Source organism: Drosophila simulans, chromosome 3R, assembly GCF_016746395.2.
Source record: "Drosophila simulans strain w501 chromosome 3R, Prin_Dsim_3.1, whole genome shotgun sequence".
In the NCBI taxonomy this organism is placed as follows: domain Eukaryota; kingdom Metazoa; phylum Arthropoda; class Insecta; order Diptera; family Drosophilidae; genus Drosophila; species Drosophila simulans.
In genome coordinates, this window is record NC_052523.2 from 825,638 (window position 1) to 849,581 (window position 23,944).

A 23,944-nucleotide genomic window follows, 5' to 3' on the forward strand; every position below is an offset into this window, starting at 1 on the left:
CAAAAAATAGCAGCAGATAAATATATTAGAGAGAGAGAGCGAGAGAGAGAGAGGGCAGGGTAGGGTCCTTTCAGTCCGCGGTCCTGCAATCCTCCCGTCAAACGAGTCCCACCGTTGTTGTCCTTATCTATGTGAGTGCCCGTGGAGCTCGTTTTCTCTCGGCAAGCCGAGCGGGAAAGCACTCAAACCCGAGCCCGAGAATTTCCGGACGGCGCTAAAGCTCGGTCCCTCGAAGCCCGAAGCCCGAAGCCCGCTCTTCACGGGATTTCGGGGCCGCAGCGGCGCGGTCGGCTCCGACGCCGCTGCCTCCGCCGACGCTTTGTAAGGCGCTCGCATGCGGAACAGCGGCAACGAGCCAAGTTTTCCGAGTTTGCGAGTTTTCCGTGTAGGGTACTCTGGCAGTGGCGTGCAGAAGAGTGCGAACATAGCATGAAGTAAGAAGCGCCGAGAAAACATAGCGACGGTCTAGTGAAAAGTGGCAAGCAAAGCAAAAGTATTAAGCACACACACACTGCCAGTGCGCACGGACACACACAGCACACCAGCACACTCCAGCACCAACACACTAGAGCAAGTGCGTGTACATAGAGGGTTTGTGCGGGCACATATGTGCCACACACACACACACACTGGCACGTACGATGTCGATACTGGCTCACAGTGGTGGTATTTAAAAATCGACGAACGGCCCGAGCTCGAAGCACGACTGAAAACCTAAATTGATTAAGCGAATTTGTTCTATCAAGCTAATTCAATTGCTCGGCCAGTTGACTGAGTGATCCACTGCGAGCGCAGCCTTATGTAATCGGAATCAGTGAAAAAGCGAAACACGGCGGCCGCCAGAGGAATACGACTCCAGGACCCAGGACCCAGGACCCGAGTCCAATCGAATTTGTTTGCTGCGCGTATTACGTAAAGTAAAATCTTGTTTGCTGTGGCACCCGCCTCCTCGAACCCCTCCCCACTCGAAGAGGCACTTACGTGCACGCTCCCATAAAAGAAACCCTAATAAAGAAATATCGATAAAAGCAACAAAGCAAGTGGCACGCCAGCACAATAACGACGACGACAAGCGAAACATCGGTAACAATGCGACCCCTGGGGGTGTTGGTGTGTGTGTGTCTGCTATTTTTAAATTAGCGCCAGTCCTCTAGGTTCGGCCCGACCCCGCCGAACCCTGAAACCTGCAACCCGGAAGCCACATAACCCTGGAAGCCCAGAACCCTGGACTGTGCACACCTAACCCCTGTGTCTCTGTTTGTCTTTCAGGAAGCCTATCTGCCTAATGCACGCTCTTCACGGTGGATTTCCTTAGAACAAACACATTTCGCGCAGACTAGTCGGAACTTTGCTCCTCAACAACCAAGTCCACGCACTCACAGGAATCTTCAAGGGAAATCTGAAAGGAATACTTGCTGAACTAAGGCCAGGTAAGTGGGTGGTCCACCAACCCAAAAAGTGTCGAAAGTATGCCCCAAGTATGCTCCAAACTTGCTCGCAAAGTGTTCGTCCGCATCCTGCACATTCCACGCGTAGATTTCTCGGCGGCAGCAAGGAAAAAGTTCCAAGCTCATTACACAATCGTTCGAGGACTAACCAAAGTCGAATCGATCGCAGTGCTCCGTAGCTGATTCGTCCGAGGCGTATACTTGATATACTCGAGGTACACTTACCCTTTTATGGTTAGGAGCGTGGGTGCGGCGCTGGGTCGGAGTCAAACACAGCTTATTTGCGTATTTATTGGCTTTGGCTTGCTGGCTAGTTCCCGTATTGGAGGACTTTAAATGTAACTGGATAGCCAACTGGGCAGAACTTTGGGTCAACGTGAAATGGTGAGTGGCCCAGGATAAGAAAGTGCTCCTGTTGCGACCACACCTTGGCCACCCGACCATAAAATGCTAAGCACGAATGCCATAAATTTTCGCTTCTATTTACATATATTAAGTCAGATAGATGTGTGTCCGTTCGTCTCGTTTGCCCCAAAATTCCGTGAGCCCGTGAACTTGTTTTGCCGATTCATTTGGCCCGACTATCTATCTATTGCGCTGCCAGATGCTGGATGCTGGTAGCAAAATGAGTTCTCTGCTGCACTTTCGCTGGTCAATAAAATATTTAGCTGTTGGCTAACTAACTGCCTGTCATAGCCTTCCCACTATCAGTCTAATTCATTAGCCGAGATAAAAAGAAGAAGGTTATTCAAGGCACATCCATCCAGGGCGATAGTCAGACCTCAACTGACACCCTTCATTTGTCCGTTCCGTCCATTTCGCCTCGCCACCTTCCAGCCCTGACCAAATGGTTTTTTATGCCAAACTAATTTCGTTGCTCGTTTGCTGGAGTTGTTTTAGTTTGCGCAGCTAGAGAGAAACAAGCTGCCGCCTCCGGCTTAAGTTCGTTAGCCCAATTTGCGCAATTATTAATACATGGTACAAAGAGGCGATGCAGACGCAGCCAGCGGCAGAAAGATACCCTAGTTGCGTCCCAGCCTGGGGCGTTAATAAAATTAAAAATTTCGGCTGGAAGACACGTAGACCGCATTTATTACGGGATTATTGTGCTGTAGGACTAGGGGTTCGAGTTATTAGATTTGCGAATTAATTCAGTACCAGCCCGGGCTGCTTGGCTTGCTCGCCCCTCGAGCAATAAGTGGCACTGAGAATCTGGCCAAGTCATAAACTGGATGAGATCGGTTTCTAGTGAAACAGCGCTTCGGCAGAGGACTCGACTTAAGGCATTTAACATAAGCGGCTTAAAGTATCAGGCGGACCCAGGTGACAGGGCACTCCTTTGTCCTGCCGCACACAAAATTAATTTGCTCTTTTCGTTTTGCTCTGTCGCTTTCAGCTTACCGAGCACCGAGCACCCAGGACCCAGCGACCGGGACTCAGGAGCCAGCGCGGACTCAACTGCATCTCTTCGAGCGGAAGCAGAGGACCACAGCCAGGCGCAGCCACGCCCCCCGAGCGACAGCCCAAAGATGGCGGCCTTCATAGCTAAGCAGATGGTTGGAAACCAATTAAGTGCCGTTAAAGGTAAGTCGCACCGGAAGCAGCCACCCCAGCATTTTATTTTTGGCACTCGATCAATACACTTTGATATGGACGTGCGGACGGGCGGTATACATAATTCACTTTCAAGCTGCTGCGCAGCGACAAAAATTACCACACATGACAGCCACCGCTTTTAGATACACAGCAAGGTCCTATCCAGTCCGCATCCGCATCCCCATCCGCATCCCCATCCACATCCGCAACCCCGTCCGCATCTTCCACCCCGGCCAGGCGGTGGGCAAAGTCATTGGGTTCCCATTGAGGCTGCTGTTTAATCAGCGACTGTGCAATCGCTCGGAAAATAATAGAATGCTTTCAGAAAGAGAAAAGAGCGAATGCTGGGGCGAGAATAGTTAAGTTGAATGCTTATCAACCGACAGCATGCAGCCCACTCTGAGCTGGGCCATTTACATAGAGCAGCCCTCTGCCCCTGAGCACCAGCCCCATCCTGGGACATATGTAAGCTTCCCCCACTTCCCCGGTAGTAGTCTCGTACATTTTGCAAGTGCGCTGCAGTGCCTAACCCCATACCCCATTCCCCATACCCCCAACCCCATCTCATCTGCAGCTGAGCACATTACCGGGTGTCTTATCGAACGCAGAAATTCTGCACGAATGCCCAGGAAAGTGTTTCCGACAAATTGATACAGTTAATTGTGTAGATTGATGCTGAATTTGTCACGCTCCCGTGCCCAGACTCCAGCGCCAGCCGGCGAAGAATTCAGGGCCGGCGACTCAATCATTCCGCCGTCCTGTTCGCCAGGCAGCCAGATGGGGCTTAGCTAGAGATTGCGGTTGGTGCGGTTGGCCATTAGGCTGTCAAGGCTATCGAGGCTGTCAGGGAACACGAAAACGCTATTAGCATGGGCATAAAATGCGAAGAACCGAATCAGATCTTGCACTTGTCGGGCCAGTCACTCATACGTGGACTAGCTGCCAGGATACCACACTCTAGTTACTCTACTCCCCCGTTCCGCAACTCGCTCTTATGGCGATTACTTTGGCCCTCAATGATGCAGCACGGCGGCTACTTAATTTTTAGAAGGCGAAATAAAATATCCCCATAAAAGTCATAGTCGGAATGGCTACGAAATTGTTCAGCCATTTCACGCTTAGTTCCTCAGCCAGCTTCACTATGAATCGCAGTGCGAAAGAGCCAACATTTTCCACGAAAAACATATTTCTCCGGATCCAGATTTCGAGTTGTGCGCGGTGGGTGGCCAAATGGACTTGTTGGGTGGCAGGAAGCCATGCCAGCTAATGTGTTTTCATTGTCAACTATCTGCACTCGCAGTCGGACAATTTATTTGAGCTCGCGTAAGCCGCTATAACTATTGCCTGTCTTACGTAAGGATAATTTATGAATTGGCTATAGCTTTACTGACCTGACTGACAAAGAAACGGCAGTAACGGGGCTTCAGGATGAAAACTTAAAGCTCATAATGAAAAACGTGTCAAGTCCAATCGTTTGATCTGTCATTTGCGCTTAAAATATTTCTAGTACACTATTAAATTAACATCTACCTTTTTTTTGTATTTACAGGTAAGCGTTCAAACTGAACAACTTATATACAAAGTGCGTAAGTTATGGCAATTCCGCCAATCAATCTATCTGTCATACATTGTTTAACAATGGCATAAACTAGAAAACGTTTTTAAGCATACTTTGTCAGTAATTTGAAAATTGGCAGTGCAAAGCATTGCGTATATGGCACTACCCATTTATTTTAAAGTTCACCGCTTCTGTTTGAGTTTTGAATGGTGACCAGGTTGTTTTGATTGGCAAGAGCATGACTATACGATTCAAATTTATGGCTAGACTACTCAAGACCCGTTCAAAATTTAAATTTAATAAGGTTTTCCGCATAAGTACTTTAAAATAACTGTACCTAAGCTTAGTCGTGCACTACATAGATAGTTTACCATACCAAAGCCCCTTTTTATTCCAACTTCGCAATATGGCACATAAACCTGGATGGATAATCAGTAAATTACAGATGCATTTTTACATGAAAATATACATAATATATAAATCCACTTAAGATTGGCGGATTTTTAATTACACATTTAGCCGTACAAATATTTATCAGGGCTGTGAACCATTTTTTAGCTTAACGAGCATTTAACGTAACAAACCGCCGGTCCATTTACATGAAAAATATAAATATAATAAACGTCAGTTTGTGACATATGGCATATTATATTCAATATATACAGATATAAACAAAAACAACTAAAATATTTTGAAAACGAGTGTGTGACAGTTTTGGGCGTGGCCTATTTTGTAATATTGAAAGAAATTGGCAAGAGAATGTTCAAAAATGTGGGCGTGACACTTTTGGGCGGTATGTGGACGTGGTTGAAGCAAACTCGCACAGTGTTGTTAGTCTTCGGAACTTAATCGACTAGATCAAAAGTAAAGAGAGACATTGAAACGTATATACTTTTTTTACAACTTTTACTCAACGATTAACGGTTATAAATATAATATTATGTTTCTGCGACGGTTTAAAAGGCACATTAATATAGGTTCACTGCCCTGATAATAAAATAACACAAATAGCTTAACGCGTACAGGCTTATACAAGAATATCAAAATATAATAATAATAAGTAATAGCTTAATTATTTGTTTTTTCCCAAGCCCCAAGCCATAAAGTCCTATATATTAATATAATATTTGAGCCATTCCCAATTTTAAATTTTGGCCTTTTTAAAATAAAGTCCAGAAACAAGTCCATACCGTCAGCTTTGCTTACTACTGCAACTTACCTCGATATTTTCCTGTCCCCGATATAGTAAAGTAATGGTAATTATAAGTACATATCATACGAATAACCCTGCCGAAAGAAGTCCCTCCCAGATACACACCCAAACAAAAAATAATAGAATATATTTGCTCATTCCTACAATGCCTTCACAGCCGAACTTTACCTCATTGTAAAACACTCGAACACAATAGCTTGACAAACACACCCTGCCAGGCACACAGAACGACTCCCAAGTGCACAGTAATCTGCGGAATAGCTCCGCTTCCCACCACGCCCAACCCCCCACACTCTACCCACCTCCGTCCCTGTTCCCGTACTGACCACCCAATCCACCCAATCCACCCCATCCCCACAATCCCCGCAATCCACCGCCCCTAAACAGCGAGAACTCTTTAGCAATAACAAGTACACCGAGCAACAAGAGCCCACAATGAACACACCTGCCATTGCACCTGTATAAAGCATACAGAGAACACAATTCAATTTCTTCTATCACAATATCTTCCTGACTACCAACCCTCGTCTTTCTTTTCGCTCCCTGTGTAGTACTTGCGTATTAACACGAATGCCACGCCCAAGAAAGACCCGATCCCAGAGACAAATGACCCTAACTCCCCATCTCCGCTATGGAGATGGGAACCCAAACGAGCGCTCGAGATCCACCTATTTGGCAGTTCGAGCGGCCTCTGCCAAATTTGAAACCTTAATCCCGCCATGCTGCCTCTCACGAATCTTTCTACTCCCACCTACTTTTTATACACACTCCACATCTTCTTTCATTTTCCATACTACTACCTAACCACACCTGCTTCGAACTCTAGTCCATAAGGCGTGAGCCACAACAGATAGTCTAATACTAATACCAATTTCTTCTACTTCCCCGACCACACGCTCGACAGATGCTGCAGGCGGTAATTTCTCTACTTACCTTTTGTTTTATTAACTATGTCCATGAATATATCTTGTATGCCTTGATGCCATCACAGCATCCACCATATAAATATTTATATTGCAGCTGCATTTCCACTAGAATCAGTAATCAGTAATCGATAACATCAAATAATCAGTATCAGATATCAATATCAATAATCGAAATTCGAAATTGCAAGTCAATCATCTGTTTACATGGGCTGATACCCAGTAGTTCAGCAATGTTATTCGATTCAGTACTTTATAGTTAGAAAAGCAACCTCAGATACTTTTTTCAAACGCATGTCTTGGGCAGAGATCACCGACAGTTGCATTCAAAACGCTTGTCCATCGGTTTATTTTTTATCAACTGTGGGGATACTTTTAATCGAGAGACGTACAACTTTCCTGAATTACGCGAAAGCGACTCGGCTACTTGCAACTTGATTTGACAGTAAATTGAAACTCTGAATTATTGGTTTGATTCAAAATTTGGCAACACACTTACCGACAGTTATCACGATTACCGCACACCTTGAGTTTCTTCGGTTAAAACACGCTTTTTGAAACGTCAATTCAAGAACTATGGTCTAGAATTGACTACACTTAGCATTGCATTGAGTTTGCTTCTCTGATTTTATTTAGTTTAGTTTGATATATCGAATATGCTCTTGGAGCCGTTACACTCGAACTCTTGCTTTCTGCAATAATTGTTTTGTTATAACTTTTTTATCTACTTCTTCTACTACTACTATACTACAATCGAACTACTTCTCCTACTGCTATGTACTACTTTAACCAATATGGAACCCTACTAACTACAAAACTACTTACATCTTCTACTATTCTACTATTACTACTCTAATTACAACTCAACTACAACCTAAATACTTCGAATTTACAATGAGGTAAAGTATAAGAATACATTTTCTACTAAAATAGCATTACAATTTGTTATTTAGGACAACAGAGACAGAAAAAAAACAACAAACATACAGCACACCAAACAAAATATACTTCACGATGTAAAAATACATACGCGTAATCGTTTGATAAAGATCCCTTTCGATTGTAACCCACTCTCGTCGCTCGCTTATCTATTCCAAACCAGGCATTTTGACACAGAGAAGCCGTTTGATATGATTATTTCACAATATTCCCCAGGAGCCGGAAGATAGCACCTGGTTATTCTCGTCCTCTAACCACCAATCTAGGATACCCGTTTATCGATTCGATTATGGTGTCTTGCCGCATTTGTTCTATTCGACATCAACCAGTGTTCCAAGATCCCCGCAGTGCTGCAGTTGGATGAGGAGTGGTGGGAGCGCCCATGTATATGTATATTAAAAATTCCTTAAATATCCCGGGCTGAGTACGGACAAAAATATTTGCATGCGGCTGACCAACCTTCAGCCCGCCCGATGCGCAGCTCAGCATTTTTGTCAAATTTTGCCGTTTGCGGCACGACGTCGCATTCCGAACGAGCCTGGCAAGGGTGCCCGAGTGGATGTGGAAGAGCAAATGTTTCCACGAATGCGGATGAGGCTCACAACTAATTGCTCGCATTAAGACTAGAAGCGTGTAGACGTGTGCAGGCGGCGAAATGGCTGCGCCGTGGCCAAGAGCCCTAAGCGCCTTCAGCCCTCAGCCAAGATGGTCGGAGCAGCGAAAGGCGCAGTGGCGGCGTAATTTCAACACTTGCACACGCCCCTGTCCTTTCGCGTGGGCTCTCCATGCGGCGTGTGCCCAGTCATAAGTAACTATCGGGTCCTTTGGGGCTGTTAAATTATAATTTAGCCGAATGTGGTAGTTGCTATCAGCGACTATGACAATGAAAACATTAGCAAGAGGGCGTGTGCCACCTTCCTGGGCGGTTAAGTCGCTCCAGTGTCGCCCCCAGTCCCCATGAGCTGGGATTCCGTATCAGCCCCGCAGCTTCCTGTTCCTGTCTTTGACCCAGAAGCTTGCCTGCCAGGCAGTGGCAGTGGCGGCTTTCGGGGTCCAACTCAGCTCGGCGGGCTTGAACCGGATTAAGCGAGAAAATAATTTGCTGTTCGTGCCATTTGAGCAGCCGTGACAAAGGGAACAAGGGTGGGCCAGGCGGAAAATACTTGAGCCAAATAGGGCAGTCCCCACCTACAGTATGCACACACCGCCCACCCCCATCCGGCAGTGTGTGTGTGTGGATGGGTGGCCTGCGCCACAATGAAAATGGAAATGGAACTCTAATGTAGTTTCCCTCCGCGAGCGTGTATTAAGTCGAATAAGTGTCACTCGGACCAGCATCCGCCTCACATCTTCCGGCACATCATCGCGTACGCCTCGGTTGGGGCTTAGCCCACTACTTATGGTGCTGCGGATAAGACTATTACGCTGGCTCCGCGCGTTCTCGTCGGGAGCGCAGCGTTCCATTTGCGCCCCAATTTCGCCACGTCCTCGTCATCGGGTTTCGCTGACGTGTTGGTATTCAAAACAGCAGTCAAAGCAATAAAACGCACTTGGGGTTTATCCCTGTGATTCGGCTCGTATATCAGACTTATGACTTCTGCTCAACAGTCTGAGAACACGGACGAGCCATTTCCCTCCAGTTTTTCTGGCCTACTCGCAGCTCCGGCCCAATATTCACTTCCTCTTGGCGGATAGTTATTAAGTACCCTCATTTCGCCCTTGACACGCAGCAAAAAGCGAAGCTTTTAACGGCAAAAAAAATAAAATGAATGTGGGGGGAGGGGGTTTCCAGGACAAGAAACCCCAAGAGCCAACAACCAATTTATATATACTAGCCGACCGATCTTTCGGGCTGTCAGGAGCATTTCTCATGCAAATTGAAAGCTTCCGCCGCCTTAAAGGGCCATCAATGGCCCTCGCTAACGGGTTGTCCATTTCCATTAGTGGGGAGCAGCAATAGAAAGTGGAGAAAAATGGAGGGTGGGCCAAGAATGCCGAGCCAGTGCGTCTGGCTCCGGGGGTGTTAATTATGTTGGCATGATAACTGCATTACAATAGGCTTGATTAGTTTTTAATTGAATTGTGCACTTATTCAGGGGCCATCTAGAATGTGCAACTGGAGTCGAGCTTAAAGGGCTTGTGCCATCGGCTGTCAGGACCAAGTTGTGTCCATAGCAGGCATATTCCCCGTCGTATTTGCAGATGGGCAGAACTGGAGTGATTGGCACGCACAAAGCGAGACAAGCAAACTACAGAACCCCATGCAGCGGAGCCTTATCCTGCCTTCTGCTCCTGCTCGGCCATTTGACACCATTTTCAAATCAATTTCATTTTTAAATGCGTTGACTAATTTATGAAAACAATAAATGCGTCTGCAAATCAAGTCACAGTCACCCCAAAAAGTTTATTCACAAAGCTATTCAGTAAATTGATGACTATAAATTCAATTTAATGTGCGATGCCTTTTGCACCCACCAAGACAGAGATGGACGCGCAGAGAGCAAAGCCGATTGTGGTCATTCGTCATCCCCCGACGACATTACCCATACGCCCCACGGGCCCGAGATGTGCTCAGGAGCAGTGAGCGTCGAAAGCGGGATTCTGCGCCCTCGGAGATAATGCGTCTCTGTCGCCCCACAGGGTTCGCCATCGGAACAGGCAGAGAAGTTGCCAGGCTGCTCTTACCAGCAAATCGGCCAGCACCAGCGTAGCGCCAGAATCCGAGCCGGACTCAGTCCGCTGGGATCTGCGCAGGCGCTGGAGGTCGGTTTCTTGCCAGCGTCGACTGCGACGCGGCAGAGGCAGCCCGTGCCACGCCATGACATAAAAGGCCGGAGCAGGACTAGCAGCACTCCCACTCCGGGTTCGCACTCCTGCAGCTGAAGTTCGCTGTTTTGTGCGCCTGTCCGCCTGTCAAGACCTCTTCCTGCACTCAGTTCGCGGAAACTGGTGGTCGCGTGTGCACTGCACTTCGGGCAACCGCTTCGAATCGATTGAGATGACCACGTCGGCACTGCGACCGAGCCAGTGGGTCGGAGACGGTGCAGCTCCTGACTGACAGCGAGTCCAGTAGTGCCAGCGTCGGCTTAGGCAACGGTTGCATCCACTTGGGACGGAAGCGAAGATAGAAGGCCCCACGACGGACAGATAGCAGCGGTCCAGAGCGCCCTGAAATCATGAATTTCATTGGTATGAAGCATAAACCAAGTCTAAGTCCAGTCTGCCTTCCAACACTGCCCTTCGATTCGATTTCCGGCGGCGGACACACTGAATTCGTCTTCTCCCCCTTCTACAACACACTGCCACCACTCGACCAACCTACTAAACTTCTACTCAACTCGCCACAACACACTAACGCTGTCACTCTTACCGAACTTGTGTTCCATGTAAGTCTTTCCAAGCGAACAATATTTATTTTTCACGTAACGTAACCATTCCGTAAGCATATGGCGATCCATGAAACTGTGCAAACTGTGACGGGAAAAATCAATCAATTGGGGGTTGGTCGCGGCCTTAGAAGCCCTCCAGTTGTTGTAGGCACGTCCTATTGATTTTTAACACCACCGGTGGCAGCAGCAGCTAAAAGTTCAAGGTCCGACCCTAAAGGGGATTGCAGCGCTGGTCCTGAGGGTAGAGGACATCTCCAGGACGGCACTTAAAGGCCTCCAGGAACTCCGGCGAGTTGCGCAGTGTGGCGTGAGTCACCTGCCGCTTACGGTCCTGCTGCAGGGCGCCCAGCTCGGAGCGGCAGTCCACGAGCAGGCTGGTAACGAAAAAGAGCCCCTTTAGGGACATCTTCGAGCGACCGGCGGCCAGAGCCGCGTCGACTCTCTCCACTAGTTCCGCCCGGGTGGCAAGCCACTGGCCGTAACCACTTAGCGCTTGCCTTTGGGCGAGCAGGCCCAGAAGCAGATCGATGGCGTTCGTCTGTCCGCCTACGCACTGTTGGAAGATGGCAAAGCGCCTCTCGGAGTCCGAGCTCCGCCAGGCTCCTTGCGTACGGGAGCTGCTGCCTGCGGCTACAAGGCTTCGCGAGAAGAACTCCCCCAGTAGGAGGTAGTTGAGCGGCGTGCTTAGGTTGTGCTGCCCTAGAAACGCATTTACTGGAACGAACACCTGGGCGTAGCGACGCACCTGCTCGGCGGACTGGGAGGCCGAACGTCGCGTGCGCTGAAACTTGCGCAGCTTCTCCAGGTTGCGGTAGAGGCTCCGCCGACCCAACAAAATCGAGTGGTATGCCGCGTCCAATCGCTCATCTCCGTTCAGCGTAGTGTGCATTATGTTACCCAAAAACTGCCTCGAGCTCTGCCTCGAGATCTCATCGATCCACACACTGCCGCCTAGCTGGTCCGTGAAGGCCTTTCCCAGCGCCGAGTACATTTGGGCCAGTTCGACGCGATTTGCCGTAACACGTTGCACCACGTGGGCGTAAAGGTCCCCGGCGTAGGTCTCCGCTAACTGGTGGCAGTCTGCATCCACGATGTCTAATAAGGGGAGGAAAACAAGTGAAATACTGATTTTTATAAGACTTTCAACTTCAAGAGTTCAGTCCTATTTTAAGTTTAATAGCTTTTATAAAAAAAAGTTAGAACTCATTTGGAAAAACTCACCCATCAAGTAGTCCGTCCATATCCAATTAAGAAGACGAACCATGCTTGTGTTTTGGAGCAGCGTGAAGTACTCAACCAGTCTGGGCAGTTGTTTGACCACAATGGTGTCGCTGGCTTGTGGCGTTTTGCCGCCTAGCAACTTACGGAAGTAGCCATCCCAGTCCAGTCTGATCAGCGAGGAGTTTCCGAAGACGGTGCGCTTAAAGTTTCCATAGGTAAACTCCACTTGATCCTCGATGTGATCCGCCTTAACAATGTCCCGTCTACTGCGCTCCAAGCTGAGCACTTCGAGGGCGGTCACGTGGGCGCGGCTCTGTTCTATCCCGAAGCTTTGCAGGACTTCGCCCACCCGCTGCTCGAATTTTCTTAGAGTGTTTCGGCGCGTGGAGTCGGGTTGCAGTACCACAAGTCGCTTGTTGGACTGCATGGTGACCGACGTCTCGAAGAAATAGGGCGCACCCACTTCGTGGAAGTACCCAAGAACTCCCAGCCAGCTTTGGGTTTGGTTGGTCCGCTGACTGGCATTGACCTTGTTCGGTTCCAAGCCAGGCCAGCCCCCACTCTGCCTGTACAACTGAGACCCCTTGAGCGCCTCCACGCCACGCCCGCTCTCGCAGGACTTGAAGAAGTTAATCAGCTGGAGTTCCATGTCCATCAGCTGCCCCACGTCCGTCTCCTTAAGCAAGCCTTGGAATCGCTGCCTGCCAGTCTCGCTGAGGTTGGCGCTGTGCGAGCAGACATAACCGTAGAAGTCCTGGCAGGGCTGCTTGCTGGTGTCGAGATACTGCTCTAGGTTGTGAGAGAAGCTCAACAATTCGGTTTCCGCCCTGAGCAGATCGTCCTGGCCGGAGGCGATGCCAGCTATCCACAGGACGGCCAGTGCTTTTGAAATCATTTCTCCGGGGTGCTGGCTCTGTGGTCGCTCGAATCAAAATGAGGCCGTCGCCATTTGCCGTTTGTGCCGAAGGTAGTGGGCCTTGTTTTCTTCTTAGAGGTCGGAACAGCAAAAGGTCGCTCTTAATGCCGCGGCGCACTTCCGTGCTTCTGCTTCCAGACTGCGGCTTAGACACACTAGATCCCAACTAATCGGTTTCCCATTTGTTTTCCCTGCCAGTGACAGTGGTGCTGGAATGAAAATGTAAATCACTCGAAATGATAACCCGCTAGGCGATAACGAGCCCAGCTGAAAGGGGCGTGCTTTTAATCATATGTGTCAAAATGTCGGGGTTTGGATCCAATCTAAAATTGGTCACGGCCGATTTTGAGTAAATTAAAAACTTACTTAAATGTTTGAACTGTATTTTAGGTTAGGTTTTTAGTCGGTCCAGTGGTCTCAATTTCCACAAAAACTTACATCTTTTAAGCACAAAGTTGAATCTCATACTAAACCTCTTATACCTCGTCACTTACACAGGCGCTGTAGGAGGTGATGGAGGCGATGATGGCGACGACAAGGAAAAGGCAGAGGAGGAGGAGAGGGAGCGTCAGGAGGCCATCAAGGAGGCCGAGGACCGCCGCAAGGAAAAGCACCGGAAAATGGAGGAGGAGCGCGAGAAGATGAGGCAAGACATTCGCGATAAGGTAAGTGTCCGGGGTTTTTGGCAGCTTCGCAATCACAGTGAAAATGACATATATGTGATACGTGCCCTGGCATGGCGCAACCAGTCCTGGTGAAGCTCAAATTGACTCTAGTAGGGAGTCCTTTAATGAGCGACTCCCTAACGGAGTCAGATTGAGCTACAAAGGAGCGAGACAACAGAGGAGCACTTAAAAAGGTGTTAGCCGTTAAGATACCAGACCCCTAGCCAAGCCCAGTGGTCTAATCAAGCTGTTGATCTATCGACTCCACATTAACCATTCAGTACAACATCAAGAAGAAGGAGGAGATCGTGGAGGCGGCCCCCCAGGAAGAGCCCAATCCCCTGATGCGGAAAAAGAAGACGCCCGAGGAACTCGCCGCCGAAGCGGAGCAGGAAGAGCTCGACGATTTTACAAGTAAGTTTTTGCTGCCGCTGTCGAATCGAATGCCGTTGAACCTGGCTCAGCTAGTGGCATCTATATACTGCAATTGCAACCCACTGATTGCTCCGCTCCGATTGCTCCTGCTCCTATTCTGTAACTGTATCAGATTTTGAGTTGTCGAAATTTTTCGTTTCTTACTACTTTGCCAGCGGCCTACGCGAGCCCCGCCAGGTCCAGACAATACCTATACAAATTGACTTAAAAACTAAAACCACAACAAAACCGTTAATATCCGCTAAATATCCTACGGCGCTCGAAAGTAGTAATTGTGGTTTTGTTTGTGCATCTGTGTGTCTCTCGTATCTAAATGCAATCGAACCACCCAATAAAAGTCTATAAATAACTGCCCACTAACCGAACTATCTATCTCTCTCTATATATGTATATGTATGTACTCTTTTCCATGTGCGTAAAACATCTAAGCTACAAACCTAACTCTAATACTAACTCTAACTGCAACCCTATCTGTCTAAGATCTAATCTTCAACCTTAATGCAACGACGAATATAAACATTGTCAATTGTATTTTTTAATAACAAGAGTGCACACCATTCACACTTCATTTTATTCAGATTTCAAAATTATGTTTCGTAAAACTTGATAATTTGTAAGTGAGACTGACCCCGAGAAATCTAGGCAGCATTTGAACATACAGTGGATGAATAATTTTATGTTTTCCTTGAACTGCTATTGCATTTGTTGTTTAATATAAATTGTGGGTAAACAGACGGATTAATTCTGCTTAGGTTTTGTTATTCAATCAATTAGAAAAAGGTAAGTGCGATTATTGGTAAAAACGTTTGTTTTCTTTATGTGTGGTAATACTGTTGTGATACATTTGTATTCAAAAACTACTCTTCAGCCTCGAACATCACCAACAATTACAAGTTTCGACTACTCTCGCTCTTTTTTTCACTGCCGCCTATTCTCTGTAAATGTATCTTTAATATATTCAGCATTAAAATAACTCTACTGGAAAAAATAAGCAATGAAAGTAGCACATAATTCAAACCGAATACAAGATTTAGGTTAGACCACAGTTTAGGGGAACAATTACATATCAACGTTTTTTCTTTTCGTATATTGTTTAAACATCATTCTCACTCTCTATGCACTTTACAGCACTAATAGCGCCTATTTTCTACATATTAATATAATCACTAACAGAAAACTTGTGCTTGTGTGCTAAACCGCATTTTAAAACTGAACACTCATAACTATATAAATGTAACTGAACCAAAACAAATAAAATATATATATACGATAAATGGACGAGAAACAATTACAAAACGTTTTCCCTTTCGTCTACTCTTTCCCTTCAATATGTGTGCTATATGTACTTAACATACTGCGTAATATGCGTATGTAAAATATATATAATGCGCATATACTGCATATGTATGTGTATTTCTTCGCACCGAATTCTATAACCCTGTCTTTATTTCTCTATCAATCTATTAAACATCTATATAACCAAAACTATACCGTTATACTGTGACTTACACCTAATGCCGACAAACTCTACTGATAAAGACCTTTCTACGTGTAATTGCTTTTTCGTTATCATTTTAATAATTTAATAGTTTGAATTCGAACGATACCCTTCCTGAAGCTTAAGTGCTCCTTACATAACAGTTACAGCTACAGTAGACCAATTACTTAACATGAGCATCCATGAATACATATACATACCAGTTAACATGTCAAACATTTGTAGTCTACTCTACAAAATATGCTTATTTATTGCTGTTTCCATACTCAATTTCTTTTACAGAACTGAAAAATCAAATAGAAACGCAAGTAAATGAGCTAAAAACTCAAATAGAGGGAAAATGTGTCATGCAGTGATATGTCAGTCACCATAATAACAGATAAATAAATATGATGATAAAACACATGTAATACTGATAACATAGCCCATAAACGGAAATTAATTTAACTCAACTTAAAATTGAATTTGTTAATATGCGATCAGTTAATTTACATGGGAACCATAAAATGAATTAAAACTACTGCGAATCTAGAGCCTAATATAACTATACCCGGCAGCAACATAACGCCTTTTAAACACTAAATCCCAAAATCGATGACAGCTATAATTCGAAATGCATAATCAAAATCCGAACGAGACGGTGAACTTGATGAATTTTAAAGTAGCTAAATCGTAAACCAAATCATTTAAATCCCAACTATAGTGAAAGCCTTTAATAATATTCAAATCACTTTGCTACGATAATAATGTAATATACTCAAGCCCAATATACAATACATAATCGTTGTTTAGTTGATAACATACAATAAAAAGTAACGAAATAATGAATATATTGAATCGGCACGATGACACTCGAATGCAAATAGAAAAAATAATAATAAAATAACATAAAACAAAAATACCAATCCTAAAAAACATTAAGCCAATGGTGCGACAGAGGAGGCTACCGAGTTTTGTCGAACCGTCGAAGTACATATGTTGCTGAAATCACACTGGACTTGAAATCCATCTATAAGTATAGATATATTATAAAATAAATCGGCGAATATGTTAGAATGGTCATTCGAATACACCCGTTGTGTATATATGTAAATTTCAAGAATTTTACTAGGAGTAATAATACTTGCAAACGAATTGACTGCAGGATACGTTAAAATGGCTGATTCTCTAAATTGTTTATCATAACCAAGAAAAAATGGTTGCAAATATATGAAAAAGATTCAGTCAATTTGTTTTTCAACGTTTGACTCAAACATCTTTAACAGCTGTTACATTTTGTTTCTTTCTTATACAAACATCATACCCACACAACAACTATTGAGAATTTCGAACTCTTTGAGACAGTTAATGATCTCTCTGATTGATGCTTCTGAAATGTAAGTAAATAAGATTACCATATTCCTTTACATAAACCTAGATCTGCAAAAACAAGAACAACCAATGCCGGGCTTAAGTTTATTTATCCATTTATTTGTACCCAGGGCGGTTAGGGTTTGTTTAAGATACGGCTATTCCATAGAAAATATTGTACAACAATATGTAACGAAAATATTTAGCAGTAGTCATTTAGACAAGGACAATAGCTTATAAGAGATACTAGGCAGTTCGAGAGCATAATGCTGTGATACATTTAGCATACATTTTTCACCGAAAACCCACTAGCCTCCAAACGACCTCCAGAACCCTAGGATCTGAAAATACAGAAAGAAACATGCATGCAAAAGGTCACAAAGAAACATGGACACCAACGCATATGACATATGTATATAAGCCTTTCCAACGCCAGTACCAGGTACGCCGATCGTCCAAAGCATCCACTTGTGGAGGACATACTGGCTTACATGCTGAATCCCACATACTCTTACATTTTCGCACAGAGAGTCTTTCAATGCCAACAATAGTATATACTCTTCCTATACTTATGCCTATACCTATACCTACCTACTCATGTCTTCTGCGGTAGTTCACCGAGATTTTCCAAGGTACAGATCGCATATCATATGCATGGATGTACGTATGGATGTACAGATCGAGGCACTTCTCGCGCTCAGGGCTTCGTGAAGCTGTCGGTCGAGGATGGGCATTCCATCGTGAAGTCGACTTCGAGTTGCATGCGGTTTATGACACGAGCGAGTCGCTAATGTTTTCTATCTCAAAACTATTCCATACTTATATCACATCACCCATACGCACATGTGTGTACGGAATGTGCCACGATTTGTACAATGTCCTCCCTGACTGTGAAATCATATTGTAGACCGCCACGAATAAATAAGCTTAGATGATGCAATGCATCGAAGTAATCTTGCAGTCGGAAGGGACATTTGTGCTACGGGTAAGCACACACAGCTTAGCAGTTGAAAATTTTGTTTGTCATGTTGAACTGAATTAAACTAAATATACAATTAATGATAAATGTTTTAACCACACTGCATTCTATATATATATATATATCTCTTTCTCTTTCTCTGTTGTCTCTCTCTCTCTTTCTCTTCTTTGGTTTGAAAACACTCTTTAAAATCTTTAATCTACGCCACTCCACTCTGCCTCAAAACCAATATCTGAACAACCTGAACAACATTTGCAAAAACACGAAACAACAACAATATCAACTATTACAACAACATCAACAACAATTCTACCAATTCTTCACAACTACGTCTTGATGGTCCCACTTAGACATGTTCTCTCGGTGTTTTATAAGTATCATCAACAACAGCCAGAACAACAGCACAAGAAAACGCCTACAGCCAGTACAAGAACAACATCAACAACAACATCAACTACAGAAGTATCCAAATATGTATTATATGAGATGAACAATACTTTCCAAGCAAACAGTAGATGAAAACAACAAGCTACATGAACAACAGCATCAACTAAACCAGATCATTGCAATTTGCAGGCCAGCATTTCCTACCTTATTTCTGAACGTTGTGAATAAATTGGATGTGGTTTACCAAATATGCCAAACCAAACACGCTCATATATATACCTTCCCATACATGGTCACCAAATCACCAGCATTCAAATGGCTATATGGTGTTGTAAATGATTTAAATAATGTACAGATCCAGTAAAAAGCAACGAAACATACATATACATGTGTACAACATCCATTAGAAGTCACTTATTTAAAAGAGCTATATGACACCTTCTGTACTCACAATAGACAGCTAAACTTCCAAATCCCAAAAGAGAGTTTCAAAATATCAGTTAGAGCTTCGTGCCACAATTCTTCTAAAAATTCTCAACATCATGTTTTTCATAAGTCGGTGGGACAGCGATAAAGCAACCAGGCTTAACGCCCTTCTCTGTCAATCTAATAAAGCAATCCTCTAGTGCCCCTCGCTCCATACAGAGTTAGGAACGATCAAACTAATGAATGAATGCCTTAACGTGGCTCAAATGACTAGACCATGAATAGCGAATAGTTGATGATAAGAAGAGTTGATTCTACCCTAAGAAAGCAACTTGCAGTCCTTGCTTTATTTCCCTATTGTCTGTTACTGAACCTGCACCCAGAAATGTATCTTAGCTATGATCCTTTTAAACTCGAAACTAACAGTCTATAAACGAACCGCTTTTCAAATACTTATAGAAAATGTTTACCTAGATTCTACTATATGAATTGCGTTTTGTCTCAGATATTTATATACGATTGAAGGCCACTTTAATTGTTCAATATGTTGAACAAACACATAATTAAAACCAACACAACTTATTGAATCATACTATTCAATCTTAACCAAGTTTTAACGTTATCATAAATGTTTAAAGTGTTAAATGGTTCAGCCGCTTTCGTTTTCATTTATAATTTGTTAATACTATGTTAACGTTTAAAATATAGTATTGAAAATGTAATTATATGTATATCAGAAAGTTCACGAAACCACAGATTATTAAATCTTAACTATCTATATATATATACATATATATATGTATATATATATATATATATATCTGTATATATACATATATATATATGTGTGTGTATATTTATATATATATGTGTGAATATGTGTAACTTAATAGGAAAATGAATTTAATAGAGAAACAACAGACAAAAATTATAAATAATAATGTTGAAAAGAATACCATTCAAGTCATTATTAGATGTGAAAGACGTTCTATACCCAGCAAAACAGAAACAAAAACATAAGAAAATCGTTAATAGTTGATTAATTATATTGTTACTTTGAACATTTAATTAAAACGAACGAAAAACAAAAGATGCTATAATAAAAAAGTATATATGTTTAAATATATATGAGAAACACAACAATACATTTGGTTTTAATTCCGAGTCGGTCATTATCTCCAGGCGTAACCATCACCTTACCCAACACTCCATGCGACCGAATACATTGTTCCGATTACACTGCGACTATCTGCCTGCCCGATATCTGATACGTATAGCGAACTTGATTTGGCATGACTGTTGGTCTATATGTTTTTCTATCTATGTGTACGTGTCTCTCTTTCCTCTGTCTATCTCTCTGTATCTGTATCTGTATCTGTATCTGTCACTATCGACCTTCTATCTATGCCTAACTCTGCTCTGCTCCTCCAAGTGCCTGTCTTGCAGTTCAGAACAGTACACACCTTAATCCATGTAGTACACGGGTTCCAATGTCAGAACTACATACATGTACATCGAAGGGCCGACATCCTGCTGTCTATTCGTGATGTACTCTATTTGTAAAGCCTATAAAACTGCTGAAGACTCTGTAAAAATGTGTTTGGAATGAGCCGTGTTATCAGTCGTAAATATTCCTTCTGCCGAATCGTACAAATCGTAAAAGTTACCCACTTATGGTGAACCATTTTGGGTTGGTCATCTGGAGAAGAGTAAGTATGTATTTGAATATGAATAAAGTATATATTCCTTGGCTAGTAACTTTTTGTTGTGTAACCTTCATCATCCAGGAAAGGTAGGTAATCGTAATTTTCTTGCCCATACCTCACCACATATCAATCACAGCGATCTCAAACACTTCCAAAAATACACCCAAGTCCAACATAAGTGCCACAGCCACAACGACCTCAGCAATAGAGAAAATCCATTTGGAAACATATTTCATTCTTCCTTCTATGCCAGGCAGAAAACAATCGAACTCAAATCAAAATCTACCCTTTCATTTTTATAAGTTTTTGCCCCTCAGTTCTTATGCTGTTTAACATATTTTTCCTAGGATTTTTTCTATTTTATCAACCATTACGGGGGGTTTGTTTGCAAGTTAACTGATTTTGTCTTGTTTGTATTTTCAGCAAAGTTGAAAAAACGTCTTAGCGATGCGTTTAAGAATTGTCCTTTGAGAAACTTGTTCTGAACAAAGGTCTCAGATATGACAGTCGTACCACTATTTGGTCGGTATCGGTTTCAGATTACCCAAACAGACACCCTCACCAGCCCGCCCCCTTGGGCGTATATGTGAAAGAGTAAATCAAAGTACTCTTCTCCTTTGAATCCTTCAACGTGCATTACCTGACAGATCCTGATCCAGCCAAGATATCGAATGACGGCTATACCAACATCTGTCTAAGCTAGGCTTACCTCAAATGATTTCGATATGTGGATACGCTTTCGCCCAACTAGCACCATTGCCTATAATGTAAGCCCCAAACTATAAGACGATTTCACCGGTCCCCACTTTAAGAAAGTTGTGGAGAAATCACATTTAAGCACTACCACGTATAAATGCGTTGGATATTTGAGTAGTTGAACTATTTTAGTTAAGTGTAAAGCAACGCACATTGATGCAATGAGGCAGTCAGTTCCTTTGTACTTAAATCGAATTAGCTTTTTAGAGTTGGCTCAAATTCGGTTATTCCATAGGCACAACGATTAAAGATAGAAAAATTACGATACTTTTACATACATATACTGACTAGAAGGAAACGTAGCAAACAAATGTGAAATCAAAGATGAATCAACAACGACAGTAGATTAAAGCAATTAGAATAGCAAAATCGCCGCATACCGAGAGTCTTTTAATGGTGCCAAAAGCACATTCTGGTAAATTTCATGTATAAGCGCGACGAATATAGGTGACTCGAGTATTTTCGTCGTTAGCCCAATAATTCATAAGATTTTTAAAGTACCTGAAATTCCATTGACCCTACTGGAAGTCTAGTATTAGGTTAAGATCATTAGAATGACGTTATAGTGTTGCTGAATGCAGATGACTTCCTCCCTAACTTGAAATCTGCTCGACGACAAAGGCGTGTTCCTTTCAATTTTTACATTTTCATTAGGCTTACACCAAAAATATAATGCAAATACTTGGCTCGCTAATGCGAACTATTTTTTCCGATCCGTTCTGTCACAAATGCCGATTTAGGCATTTTTGTAAAAGATGGTGGAATAGATTGAAATCGTTTCAGCATGAATCATTTAAGCAAAACAATCAATCATATCTGTCTTGAACGATTTCGTGTCTTAATTTGTAATATTACATAATTTTACAATTTGAATGATATAAAAATAAGTATAATTCAAAAGAATTGACGAAAACTAATATAGAAAGTTGTTTTTATAATATAAGTATATATAATTTACATACAAAATGACCGACTGAACATATTGTTAAAAGTTTTATGAACTTTACTTGCATATATACATGTATTGATATGATCAAGTAAATAAAAATTAAGGAAATATATATACAAGGAATTCATAAAATATATTAAAGATTCTATACCCTAATCAATCATAAATTTGCGATTCAAAATATACAAGAATAATTTAACTTTAAAAATAATAAAAGACGCATAGCCCAAAGTTAAATTAGTTACCTAGGACCATATACAAATTGAATAGAAACAATAGTTTTGACACACGCCTCATTGACATTTGATATCATATAAACCACTTTTGGACACCTATCATATAATTAAATCGTACCTGCTTTCGTTACAAGCCCCCAAAGAAATATCAAGACTTTTTCAAAATATCTGCATTAGATCTCCTTGCCTTCGACAGAATACGATTTGAGAATGGGAAACATTCAAAGGAATACCGTAAAAGTCCCTGGTAAGCCGAAGGCAGCTGTAATAGTTAGCAGCTTAGCCACTTATCGCAGTTAAATTAAGCATTCTTGCATTTCGAAAACGTTTTGAAGATACTAACTTAACAGCCAATGCCAATGGCTCTGCTGTCAAACAATTATTACTCATAGGTCAAAGTTCTTCTACACGGACGCGTACTAAACATCCCCGCGATGCAAGTGCGAGTCGAATGATTGCCGTAGCGAATACCAGTATTGTACCAGTTAAATTGAAATATATTGTATTGCATTGTAATATGTTGTATTGTATTTACTGTTGAATTGTATTTTAATATAGAACAAGTTCATTTCCAATAAAGAGTTTTAAAATGCATTATGAAAAAATCAATACATTCCGCGTCTTATTTTAGTTTCTGGGGTGTCAGTCGATCCGCCCACGCACACTCCAGTGTTATAAAGGCCAAAGTACCTCACATTCACTCACTATCCTCCTCACGCCATGCCATGGCATATCACTCTGCCAACATTTTGCACAGTAGGAGGCGTACATTGGAATTTGTTAAAACTCGTTCTTAGCAATCCAAGCTGCTGTCGTTGTGCGGTTGTGTGGTCTGCATTGTTGTGACATTACATTCCTAAGTGTTTGGGAATTCAAAGACTTCTCCGACTTCTTCCTGATGACTTTCCTTCCACCCATTTAGCCATTCTCTTCTCACTTTGACTTGGCTGTGTGAGCCCTTATGCATGAATGTCATTTTTCCAATCAACGAAAACACCCCTTAACGAGGTAAGAAATCAAGGGACGATCCCTCCTAACATTCAACATTTCCGTTTTCAACTTTTGGGAACAAAAATTATTGTGAATTTGACTAAATAAACACACTCTAATATTTACTCGTTAAGTAAACTATATAAGTGCACATTGTAAACAAACTTTATTTAATATATAGTAGTTGCCTTTGCACACTCTCCTGTTACGCTTCGTCACTATGTGGATTGTGATATGTGGAGAGCGCAATAAGCGGACGGGAGATGATTGTAGATGATGGCGTTTCAAACTTCGTTGGCATGGTTCGTGTTCGATAGCTCCCCCTATTTTCCATTCCATTCTTAATTACAAAAGTTTATTGGTA

The 23,944-nt window shown here is 43.0% G+C and overlaps 2 protein-coding genes across 9 annotated transcripts; one reads left to right on the forward strand and one right to left on the reverse strand.

The window, feature by feature from the left end:
* Positions 1 to 283: 283 nt before the first annotated feature.
* Positions 284 to 23,199, forward strand: LOC6726663 (complexin). 8 transcript variants are annotated; one of them, XM_044923378.1, is made up of 8 exons: positions 287 to 434; positions 1,270 to 1,430; positions 2,845 to 3,032; positions 6,720 to 6,731; positions 13,711 to 13,868; positions 14,150 to 14,282; positions 16,084 to 17,177; positions 21,073 to 23,199. In XM_044923378.1, the coding sequence occupies exons 3-7, from the start codon at positions 2,978 to 2,980 to the stop codon at positions 16,155 to 16,157; spliced, it is 432 nt and encodes a 143-aa protein (XP_044779313.1). In that variant the 5' UTR covers positions 287 to 434; positions 1,270 to 1,430; positions 2,845 to 2,977; the 3' UTR covers positions 16,158 to 17,177; positions 21,073 to 23,199. The 8 variants fall into 8 exon arrangements, with proteins under 8 accessions (XP_016033154.1, XP_039151605.1, XP_039151603.1 ...); XM_039295668.1 differs by lacking the exon at positions 21,073 to 23,199 and adding an exon at positions 18,481 to 20,086; XM_039295671.2 differs by lacking the exon at positions 16,084 to 17,177 and having other exon boundaries at positions 285 to 434.
* On the reverse strand, positions 11,065 to 13,398 carry LOC6726664. Its single transcript, XM_039295665.2, has 2 exons — positions 12,288 to 13,398; positions 11,065 to 12,161 (listed from the first exon to the last, which is right to left on the reverse strand). The coding sequence occupies exons 1-2, from the start codon at positions 13,180 to 13,182 to the stop codon at positions 11,278 to 11,280; spliced, it is 1,779 nt and encodes a 592-aa protein (XP_039151599.1). The 5' UTR covers positions 13,183 to 13,398; the 3' UTR covers positions 11,065 to 11,277.
* Positions 23,200 to 23,944: the final 745 nt, after the last annotated feature.